Source organism: Sinocyclocheilus grahami, unplaced genomic scaffold, assembly GCF_001515645.1.
Source record: "Sinocyclocheilus grahami isolate Dianchi unplaced genomic scaffold, SAMN03320097.WGS_v1.1 scaffold32.1, whole genome shotgun sequence".
Lineage (NCBI taxonomy): Eukaryota > Metazoa > Chordata > Actinopteri > Cypriniformes > Cyprinidae > Sinocyclocheilus > Sinocyclocheilus grahami.
Window position 1 is genome coordinate 4,775,199 of NW_015505211.1, and position 12,172 is coordinate 4,787,370.

The 12,172-nt window shown below is 37.3% G+C and overlaps 2 protein-coding genes across 2 annotated transcripts; both read right to left on the minus strand.

Moving 5' to 3' along the window:
• Window positions 1–1,289: 1,289 nt before the first annotated feature.
• LOC107579158 (olfactory receptor 1-like) lies at window positions 1,290–2,300 on the minus strand. Its single transcript, XM_016265021.1, has one exon. The coding sequence runs from the start codon at window positions 2,298–2,300 to the stop codon at window positions 1,290–1,292; it is 1,011 nt and encodes a 336-aa protein (XP_016120507.1).
• Window positions 2,301–4,268: 1,968 nt separating this feature from the next.
• Window positions 4,269–5,273, minus strand: LOC107579166 (olfactory receptor 1C1-like). Its single transcript, XM_016265030.1, has one exon. It carries the CDS (start codon window positions 5,271–5,273, stop codon window positions 4,269–4,271), a length of 1,005 nt encoding a protein of 334 aa, XP_016120516.1.
• Window positions 5,274–12,172: the final 6,899 nt, after the last annotated feature.

The window sequence follows — 12,172 nt, forward strand, 5'->3', positions numbered from 1 at the left end:
AAAAAAGACCGTAATGAGGGTAGGTCTGTTGGTGCAGGGGCATTTGCAATGGCGCCAACTGAGTCGGGGGTTAGGATGTAGTCCATCTTTTGAAATGTCATGACCTAGATATCGAATTCTGCTCTGGCCGAATTTGCTCTTCTCCCGGTTAAGTGTCAGACCAATATTCGTGAGTTTAGTCGGCACTGCTTGTAGATTGGCGTCATGGGTAGCTTTATCTTGGCCGTACACGATGAGATCATCTAAGTAGTTCTGTACTCCTGGTAGACCCTCAAGAACTGTTTTCATCATTTTTTGAAAGGCGGCGGGCGCCGAAGCCAACCCGAAAGGAACCTTTGTGAATTTGAACAATCCATCGTGTGTGATGAATGCAGTCAAACTTTGTCAAACTTTGTCAAAAAATGACTGTTATTTGGGAGTGTTATTGTGTTATCAGTGTTATTGAACTAATCTTTTTAGGACGGTTTAATGAATCAGACAGTCACTTAGTGCCACCTACTGGTGTGACTTTGTAACCTGCAGGAAGTGTCACTAAAAATCCCGACTGCTACAGTAACTGATGGCAGCTGAATTCAGAAATACATAATAGCATGCAATCCTACTCTTATTATGTGCAAAATATCAACACTGTATGTGGTATGTCGAAAAAGTACAAATAGCTAAATTTATTATTATTTTTACACCATGTTAGTACATTTAAAAAAAAAACATTTAGTGTACATATTTAAAAAAACATTTATGTAATGAAAATGCTATCTCATAGATAGGTCTGTTGTATCCTGCGTCTTTTTGTACATATAGTTTCCTTTCGACTTTATTAGGTGGGTTTATAAATGCTGAAAATTGCTGTCTATATTTTGTGACGGGGTTTAGTAATTATTTGTCATTGTTTTTGACTATATTAATTTAGTTAAATAAGACCTAATATAATGATTTGGTTTGCTGAAGAACAAGCCTGTATTACATTATCTCGGATCACTCAAGAAAAAAAAGCTGATTCCCTTAAACTCACTGTTTAACCAAAAATATTACATGCTAAAGCGAATAATGTATTTGAATCTTTATTATTTAGAATCTTTATTGCAATTATTTGTGTGTTGTTTTGAACAAAAGAAAGCAATCACACAGCAATGTTACTAGCTTCCACCCCAAAAGTTCTAAACATATTTGGCCTGTTTACCACACAATATATCTGTTACAACATCAAACATACAAATCAGTCAATCAATTCAACTTAAATTAGATACTTGTTGAATGATCACAGGTGATAAAAACTAAGATTAAACCTGTCATTTTTGTTTTGAATTTCTCCAACTGCATTTCATTCTTCTTTCTATATTAGTATTCACCTTGCGTCGTTTGTACAGTTCTTTTATGGATTGCATGACCTCCTCTGTCTTTAGAGTGTATATGATGGGATTCAGCATAGGGGGTATTGTCTGTGTCAGGGAATTGTTTAATAACCGGGTGTTTGGATGGAAAGGTGTTGTTATAGATGCAATATTATTGCTTATAAGTGGGAGATAACCAATTGTTACCAAAATGAGATGTGAGGTGCAAGTTTTTATTGCCTTGATCCGGTCAGCACCATGAGCAATCTTAAGCAGAGCAAGAAAAATGCAGAAATATGTGATGATGATCAGTATTAGTGGTGTGCAAATCAGGAGACCAAAGCTAATTTTCCCTATCAAAATATTTATAGAATTATCATTGCAAGCAAGTCTATAAATAAGGGCATGATCACAAAAATAACTATCGATCACATTAGATCTACACAAAGAGAGTCTATTTAGCAAACTTACAAGTACAGAAAAAAATGTCACAGACAACATCCACATCACCCCTATGATCAGAAACATGGCTGGTTTGGTTACAATGGCATGATAGCGTAGAGGAAAACAAATAGCAACCAGTCTGTCATAAGCCAAAACAAGTAGTGTCAAAGACTGCAGATTCATGAAATGATATACAAAAAACATATTTGCCAAACATGCTTCATATGAAACAACCTGATGCTCAAATAAAAATGTATCAATGACTTTTGGAATCAAAGCCGAGCTTCCACACAGATCAGAAAGCGCCAGATGGAAAACAGCAATGTATTTGGCTGTGTGAAGTCTGCGGGCCAAATAAATGACACACATGATAAATGAATTTCCTAAAACAGTCACAACATACACTAAAGACAAGAACACATAGTAGTATTTTGCATGTGGAACATTAGAAAAGCCACTGATGAAAAATGTTGCAGGACGAACAAAGGTCGCATTTGCAGAGAAGTTTGGCTGCATGGAGCTCATGATAACCGTTTCAGACTTTTTGTGTCACCTGTGACCGCTATATCTGTAGAAATACACTCAATCACAGAGGATATTCAAAAAATGGTTTCATTTCCAGTCACAGTGCATTTAAGAATACAAATTACAATGATGGTAATAAAACAAGTCATTGCAGTAAAAGGATTAGAGAAAGAAACGAAACATATGGCTTATACTCTTACCTTCTCCAAAGCCACCACAATGCAATTATTTTACCAACCATCAGACAATTTTATATTAGATCTTTCTCTTAATCTTGGGACTTTAGTTGATGAAGAAATGCTTATATAACTCCCTAGAGAGCAAGAAGGGGAGTAAATCAAGCAAGTCTCATTACTGTTCCCACTTCTCACTAAAATGTTATAAAATAGTGTTACATGTTTCAATTAAATATGACCCAAACCTAATTGTAACATTCAACAACAAATATTTCATAAAAAATATATTTCAGTCAACATTGTTGCGTTATTTTCCTTGTTGCACACAAACTGAGGTGCATGTGCATACACGCTTGTGAAGTTTGTGAAGCTGAGCAGAGATTCCCTCGCTTTCAGGATGGGCCTTCATGATAAATATAAATACTTGTGTGAATTATTTTTAAAGATTATTTAAAAATAATGATATCACAGTCAAATGCAAGTTATTGGCTCAGGAAAAGTAGGTTAACCCATATAAAATCATGTCAGTGTCTCTGAAACGTTAAATAAACTTCTCTCATTTTGTTGACCACTTGGGCCACGTACTTCTTGAGCAGTGCTATCACTAGCGGACTTTCTCCAGGCACGTCGCACAGACCTGGGTAATTGATCATAAAATTAATTGTAGAGTATTTACATGACAATTTTTAAATCTGTTTTGTGAATTAGTTGTTGCAGTACTAAAATACTCTCTTGCCATCATGTGTTGTTTACTGTGTGGGTTCATAGATGCAGAATGCTGTTATATGGCCTTACACTGTCTGTGTGTGATGGGGTTGCGTAACTGCTTGTAGGTATTGACTGTTTTACTTTAGTTAAATAAACATAGATTAATGTGTTTGTGTAGTATGTTAGACTAGTTTAAGTTTTTATGTAGTTAATAAAACCTTACTTGTATCACACTTGACGTGTTCATTGTTTACTCATAACCGGAGTCAATAATCATGCAGATTTACGTTACAAACTTATAGAATTGTACAGTAAGAAAGTTATTTCCTTTAACCAGGAAATTAACGTTCTTAGAATTGACAAGACGGTTGACCCTGAGAGGTCAGCTAAATATCTACAGCGGATCTAAAATATGAATAGTTAATTATAACTAGTTATGGTTAATTATTCATATTTCCCCATGAGCTGATTCGCTACAATAATGATTTAGTTCCCTGAAACACATGCCTACATTACATGATCTCGGGTCTCAAGAAAAGAGAAACAGATTTAATTCACAAACTGTCTGAGGGTCACAATCAGCAGAACAAATGCCAGCTAATGATTCATTCAAGGTGTCTGTTCATAAGGATAACAAACATGATGCTGAAGAATTTTTAAAACATGTGTTATATTGAAAGGAATGTAAGGCAAATGTACTTTCATTTGACTTCTTAAAATTAAATCACTGAATAAAAATTTGAATATTTTTAAAGCTTTATTTTTTTAGACTTTTGACAAATTATTTGTAAACTGTTTTGAATAAAAGAAGCAATTACAGAAACTTTACTTCATTTTTCAAAATATTTTGTCTATTTATAACACCATTGCTGTTACAACATCTACATACAGTACAAAATCAATCAACTCTGTTAAATAAGATATTTGTTGAGTAATCACAGCTGATGAAACAACTAACCAAATATCTGTAGTCAAAGAGTTTCTTTCAGGCAGGTAATGAAAGTCAACACCAATATTGCGGAAAGCAAAATCCACCTCCTGCTGTTTCACACACTGATCAGAAGATATGAGATTAAACCTGTAATTATTTTAACTTTATCCTACTGCATTTCATTTTTCTTTCTTCAGTTGTACTTACTTTGCATCGTTTGTACAGTTCTTTTATGGACTGCATGACCTCCTCTGTCTTTAGAGTGTATATGATGGGATTCAGCATAGGTGGTATTGTCTGTGTCAGAGAATTGTTAATTATCTGGGTGTTTGGATGCAAAGGTGTTGTTACAGCTGCAAGGACATTGCATAAAACTGGGAGATAAAAAATTGCCACCAATATGAGATGTGAGGTGCAGGTTTTTATGGCCTTGATCCGGTCAGCACCATGAGCAATCTTAAGCAGAGCCACAGAAATGCATAAATATGAAATGATGATAAGTATGAGTGGTGTGCAAATCAGGAGACCATAGGAAATTTTACCCATCAAAATATTTATGGAATTATCATTACAAGCTAGACTACAGATTGGGGCATAATCACAAAAATAACTATTAAGTACATTAGACCTACAAAAAGAGATTCTATTCACCAAACCTACAAGTACAGAAAAAAATGTGACAGACACAATCCACATCACCCCTATGATCAGAAACATTGCTGGTTTGGTTACAATGGCATGATACCTTAGAGGAAAACAAATAGCAACCAGTCTGTCATAAGCCAACGCGAGTAGTGTCAAAGACTGCAGATTCATGAAATGATATACAAAAAACATATTTGTTAAACACACTTCATAAGAAATGTCTTGGTGATCAAATAAAAACATGTCTATGATTTTTGGAATCAAAGCTGAGCTTCCACACAGATCAGAAAAGGCCAGATGGAAAACAGCTATGTATTTAGCTGTGTGAAGTCTGCGGGCCAAATAAATGATACACATGATAAATGAATTCCCTAAAACAGTCACAACATACACTAAAGACAAGAACACATAGTAATATTTTGCATGTGGAATATTAGAAAAATCACTGATAAAAAATGTTGCAGGACGAACAAAGGTCACATCTGTTGAGGAGTTTGACTGCATGGAGCTCATGATACCTGTTGTCTGGTTATTGTTTCACTTGTGATGAAGAACTGTTATAGAAATACACAAAATAACACAATATTCCCATATTGATTTGATTTCCAGTCACAATGATTAAAGAATAAAAAGTATTAGATGTTCTTTAACATTTATATTAAACTAATAATAAAGTTGTTTACAGTCATTGCAGTAAAATCATTAGAGAGAAACAGAGGAAACACATGGTTTATACTCTACCTTCTCCAAAGCTGCCAGAATGACATTATGCTACCAATCATCAGACATATTTATATTAGATCATGAGCTTGGGACTTTAGTTCATGCATCAACCCTTTTCCCTATAGACTTGAAGAAGGGGCATGCATATGAAAACGTAGCAAAAACTTTGGACTCTGCAGTTATAAAATAGAAAAATTCAGCTTAACCTTTTTACATAGGCAATACATTGATTACATTGATTTATATTAGCAATAGTTTCCCTTTCCACAAATCATCAGTTTTAGCAAGCAATAATGTATTGCATAATTAATAGGGTGACCAGCAATATGACCACGATATGAGAAATTTTATTTCATGATATCTATCTATCTATATATCTATATCTATCTATCTATCTATCTATCTATCTATCTATATATATATATATATATATATATATATATATATATATACAGTAGTCAACATTTGAAGCATTTCAAATGCAGCAACTATCCTATTTGTCTTATATCTATATCTCTATATATATATATATATATATATATATATATATATATATATATACAGTAGTCAACATTTGAAGCATTTCAAATGCAGCAACTATCCTATTTGTCTTATGGTTTGAAATTTGCTTCTTTGTTCTTTTTATATAACAAAATAACTATATATATATATTTTTTTCAAATACAGTAGGTTTATTTAACATGCATACATTTATTTAACATCTTTTGTTGTTTGATTAACATTAATGACACAGACAGGTATTTAATTAGGCTGCGGTCCCTTTAAGACCGAACGCATGGACGTAATATAAAATTCACCTACCTGTTTACGTTCACTTAAGCTATAACCGACTGTATTTATGGGAGATACTCCACACAATGGACATTTTGACAACTGTGCGTCTATTTGACAATTCTGGTGCAATAGAACTGATCGTGCACATGTGTGAGTGAGAACGCTTCTGGTATGTCATTCAAGTTAATCGATAAATTGTGATTGGATGGTAATTTTGTTTTACGATGAGCTTGGCTACCTTTTATTAGGCTGTTTAGTAGCGACAGAACACTACTACTACTACTCGCTCTGATCTCCCAGTCGTAAAATTTTTTTTTTAAATACGGGACACTAAAAATAGAGCTGAAATATGGGACTGTCCGGGGGAAAACGGGACATCTGGACACCCTAGTAATTAAACATCCATTCTCACTTACTAGGGCGCCTAATACTGTCGCAAGTCCAATTTCAGTGTCACGCCAAAAGCACCTTGTAGCATCTTTATTGCGACACGGCCAGTAGGGAAACCCCATTACCATCAAAGAGAAACCTTTGGCATCAAAATACAGACACAAAGGTTAAGGGGATTTTATCATCATGAAAGTATATAGGCTACTGATGCATGATTATATGTTGGGGTAGGATTTTTTAATTGAACAGCAACAATAACTTTGTAGTTACACAGTATAATGCAGATTATTTGATCGCTTAATGGATTAAAACAGTAGCTACACAAATCAAGCATAGCGTTAGTTCTGGCAGGTCACATCAGTCAAGCGTGCATCAGCTGATCTTCTCAGCTCTCAACTCTCAGCTGATCCACGTCCACCTATAGCAGTGATCCTCAAATCTGGCTCGCGAGATCCACTTTCCTGCAGAGTTTAGCTCTACCCTAATCAAACACACCTGAGTTTGCTAATCAATGTCTTCAGGATCGTTAGAAAATCACAGGTAGGTTTGTTTGATTATAGGGTTGGCGCTAAACTCTGCAGGAAATTGTATCTCGCGAGCCAGATTTGGGGATCACTGACCTATAGGAATATGACACCTATCATTGCATCCCTCTATAAGGTCTATTCAGTATAATTCAGCAGCTTTATCGCTCAGGAGCTAATTGCCCTTCTCCAGGGGTTAAATTGGGATTTGTTATGTGGGGGGGCTCTATGGTATCGAGCTTATATATATATTATTTAAAATTTGGCTGTGAAGTGTGCGGGCCAAATATATGACACACATGATACATGAATTCCCTAAAACAGTCACAACATACACTAAAGACAGGAACACATAATAGTATTTTGCATATTAGAAAAGTCACTGATGAAAAATTTTACAGGACAAACAAAGATCACATTTGCAGATCTGACTGCATAGAGCTCATGATACCTGCTGTCTGGATTTTGTCACCTGTGATAAAGAACTGTTATAGAAATGCACTCAATAACAGAAAATATTCAAATGAAGATTTAATTTCCAATCACATTGAATGAACTAGCAAAAATATTTCGATGTTCATTAATATAATCTATAATAATAGTAATGTTATCTGGCAGTGATAATGAACTGTTATAAAAACACAAAATAACTGAATTTTTAAATAATGATATAATTTCCAGTTACATTTATTAATAACTAAAAAGTCTTAGATGTTGTTTGACATTAATATGAAACTAATAATAAAATAGTTTACAGTCATTTCAGTAAAATCATTAGCAGAAAATAGAGGAAACACATGGTTTATACTCTACCTTCTCCAAAGCTGCCAGAATGACATTATGCTACCAGTCATCAGACATATTTATATTGGATCATTCTCTTGATCTTGGGACTTTAAATCATGGAGCGACCCTTCTCTCTTGAAAAAAAGAGGGGGCAGGAGTAAATCTATACATTTATAAATGTAGCAACATCTTTGGACTATGCGATTATAGAGTAGAAAAATTGTTAAGTTTATAAAATTATTTTTATATAGGCTATTCATTGATATAGACAAATAACTGCAGAAACTCATTTTGATGAATTGGACTTTGTGTATTCCTCCAGGTAATATTAGCAATAGTTCCCCTACAAAGCACCAGTTTTACCAAGCATGTGTTGCATAATACTCATGGGATTGTATACCATTCATAGGTGAAACCCGTTCTCACTCCAGCAAGTCCAAGGAAAATCTGTGTCACGCCAGAAGCGCCCTTTAGCATCTTTATTTCAATGTGGATAACTTATTGCTGACAAAGAAAAACCTTTGGCGTCAACACACAGTAAAGGCATGGGGATTATATCATCATGAAAATATATACTGGTCCATCATTTTATGTTGGGGCAAGTTTTTAAAATTGAAATGTCACAATAACTTTAGTTCCCTATCTGTCAGTCACTACTATGTTGTGTCACACCTGAGAGCCCCAAACACCTCAGAAAAGGGCAATGAGAATTTATGAGTGGAATTTGCATGCCAGACACTCCCCTGGATATGCAGGTATAAAAGCAGGCTGGCATGCTCCACTCACTCAGCTTTATTCTACAAAGCCAAAGTAGAACGTCTCCGTTTATGAGAAGCTTTCACTTGAATCCATTCACCTCAGTCCAAACGCTGCTGGATTTTGATGGCACATTTCAGCTGTCTCTTTCCTCATATGCCCAGGTAAATGCAGTGAGTTCCCCTGGGTGCATCAGCAGTGGATTAATAGAGGCTGCAACAAGCACAGAACCTAAGGACGCTGGACAGGGCCCTGACTGCACTGGCATATCAACTGCCTCGAGTTTTTGGCTGTGCTGTTAGCCATGAGGAGGTTTTGACTGTTGATCCAGGGCAAGCACATGTAGTGTGATGGTGGTGTATATAAACACCCAGGGTGGTATCTACTTACATCACGTCACACCTTGACCTTCCATCTCCTCCTCTAGTGTCAGCAGCAACTACTCTGCGAGTCACTCACATCCCGGGCAACCTCAATCAGCGGACTCACTCTTGCTACAGGTTACGCTCTGTGGCAAGTGGAGACTCCATCCCCAGTTGAAATTGCGTTCCTGTGTCCCTCTCGGTTGAAATCACGTTCCAGGGAGAGCGGTATTCTGGCAGGGCCCCCTGCAGCTTGTCTCCCCCCTTCTTTCTCAGGGGCAGGGCACAATTTGACATCTGCTTCCAGACCTCTGGACTCTCCATGTCTGGCCCCTGGGCGGGACAAGGAGCAATTCAGAGGGATGCAGTCACTCAAGCAAGAGCCACCTCTACTAGTTGCTATATGCCTTGAAGTGGCACATTTTCGCTGCGTAGTATTCTTTCTGAGGCGAAGACCCACGTTATCACGTTGGGTCAGTGCTCTGTCAGTTTAAATCTAGTTTAAAGACCCATCTCTTTAACCTGGCATACACATAACACACAATCACTTTTCTATAACTGAAATCCATTACAGGATTGTTAGGCTGCATTAATTAGGTCAACCAGAATTGGGAATACTTCCGATAACACCCAATGTACTCGTTACATTGTGAGAAGAATGGCATCTACGCTAATATAAGTCTGTTTTATTCTTATTCCAAGGTCACCGTAGCCACCCAGTACCAGTCCGTATCCAGATCAGGTGGTCACTGCAGTCACTTGGATCCAGTCCGTATCCAGTCCAGATGGTGGACCAGCACCTAGAGACGACCTCTACAGCCCTGAATGTCAGCGATCTCCTGTGAAGACCTCGTCAACTAACTAGCTCAATCTGACGTGTGTTGTAGCCTGAAATTAAACCACACCATGTGGGTTTCATCTGACCAGAGGAAAACTGGCCCCCTGACTGAGCCTGGTTTCTCACAAGGTTTTTGCTCCTTGCCACTGTTGCCTTTGGCTTGCTTAGCTGTGGACACATCAATGAACTGACTTTAACTGATAAACTGATTGTTTTCTTCTGTCCTGTTGCATTATCAGCACACGTTTTTCCTGTTTAACACTATAAAGCTGCTTTAACACAATCTGTGTTGTTTAAAGCATTATATAAATAAAGGTAACTTGAATTGACTTGATTTTTCTTCCTTCAGGGATCAAGTGGTGAATTTGCAAGTGATGCCTCATGACATATACTTGAACAGTACACAGAGCTTTAGGAGATCTGACCAGCTTTTTGTCTGCTTTGGAGGACAGCAGAAGCGGAAGGCTGTCTCCAAACAGAGAATGGCCCACTGGATTGTGGATGCCATTCTGTTGGCTTATCAAGCCCAAGGTATACCATGTCCCCTGGGAGTGAGGGCTCACTCCACCATGGGTGTTGCAGCCTCCTTGGCAAATAATGCCTTGTTGGTAGTTATATGTAGAGCTGCGGGCTGGGCTACACCCAACACCTTTGTGAGATTCAACTATCTCAGGGTAGAGCTGTTTTTGTCCTGAGTCTTGGTTAATAACAGGTACAACTTGGGTAACTAGCTGGGTGTAGCACTTGCGCTGTTCCTCTCCCTGAGACGCTCTTTCATCCAGGTGAGTTTGCCATATTGGCAAATCCTAGGACACCCCTGTGACCTGAAAAATTCCCCTTTTCAGGTGAGCCCATGTATTTTGGTTACTTCTTTACACTTATTCTATTTCCAAAAACATAAATTTTTCACGGTCAAAGACTGTCTAGTTCCATCCCTTCCTTCAGTATTCTTCTTCAAAGTTTCTTACGCATACATCATACATATAAAACTAGTCAAAGTCACGTGATAACACAAAATACACATTTATCGAAAACAATCATTCTTAATATAAGGAAAAAATATTACAAAATTCTTAATGTTGTTATGGCTCTAACAGTATTTTCCACTGTTCACTTTCCCTTTGGTGAAAACTGTGTCTTCCCCTGGACAGAGCCTTGCTCAGTCACCAGTCACTGTGGCTGGCAGTCTCTCACTTATTAGGTAGAGCTCACCACAGGGGCCTTTCCCTATCTAGTACTTCTCACTAGGTGAGTCTATTGGATGTTTTTTCCACATATTAACCTCCCCTCCAGGTAAGATGTGGTCTCCGTAGTGTTTCTTTTCTCTGCAAAGAAAGAGAGCACAATCTCAATGTAAACAAGCAGGCCTGCTTAGCAGCAAGTTTAAAAAAAAAAAAAAACAGAAAAGGATAGATAAATCTGAAGTGCCTTATCCCATGGTGAGGACAACTCCCTGGGATGGTTATGACATGGCTTGAGTGTATCCGCTACCTGGCACGCGACAGCCTGTCCGCACTTACACAGCCAAACCCATAACACAGCTCAGTTGGATGCGGCGTTTAGTATAGGACCTCTATTGTCAGTCATTTGACACAACGCAACAACTCTGAACTGCTGAAAATGGCCAGGAAGCTCCTCAGCACAAACCTGAATGAGTGGAGCACAACAGCCTCCTTTTATACCCGTATGTCCAGGGGAGTGTCAGACGTATTTGGGGCTCTGAAGTGTGACCCCAGTAATTTAACACAACATCTTTGTGTATTTTGGCAAGTCTTCAAATTTTGGCAAGCACTTCTGTAATGGAATAGGAATTTTCTTTTCCACACCAGCTAAACACCCACCTGGCTCAGCCTGCTACAGTAGCCATGCCCAATAGACAGGCAGGCCACCATATAATTTATTTAAACTGAATGTAATGATTGGATGAACATTTTGTGGTCCTAAGACTTCCACAGAAGATTTTTTTATATATATAATTTAGAACACTTTAATTATTGATTGCAATCAGGATGTGAAGAGACTTTAAATTAGTGTAACAAAAAATGTTTATGAAAAACACTGCCCATCCTAGCTTTATGGGTCTGGGATGTAAACTCATTCAGCTGTGAAAAGGGGGTTCTGGGGGGCAAAAACTCACCATAGACCATATCGTTTAAAAAAAAAGTTGTTTCAAACCCCATACACGCTGCTTTTATGGGACCCATTAAATAATAATAATAATAATAATAATAATAATAA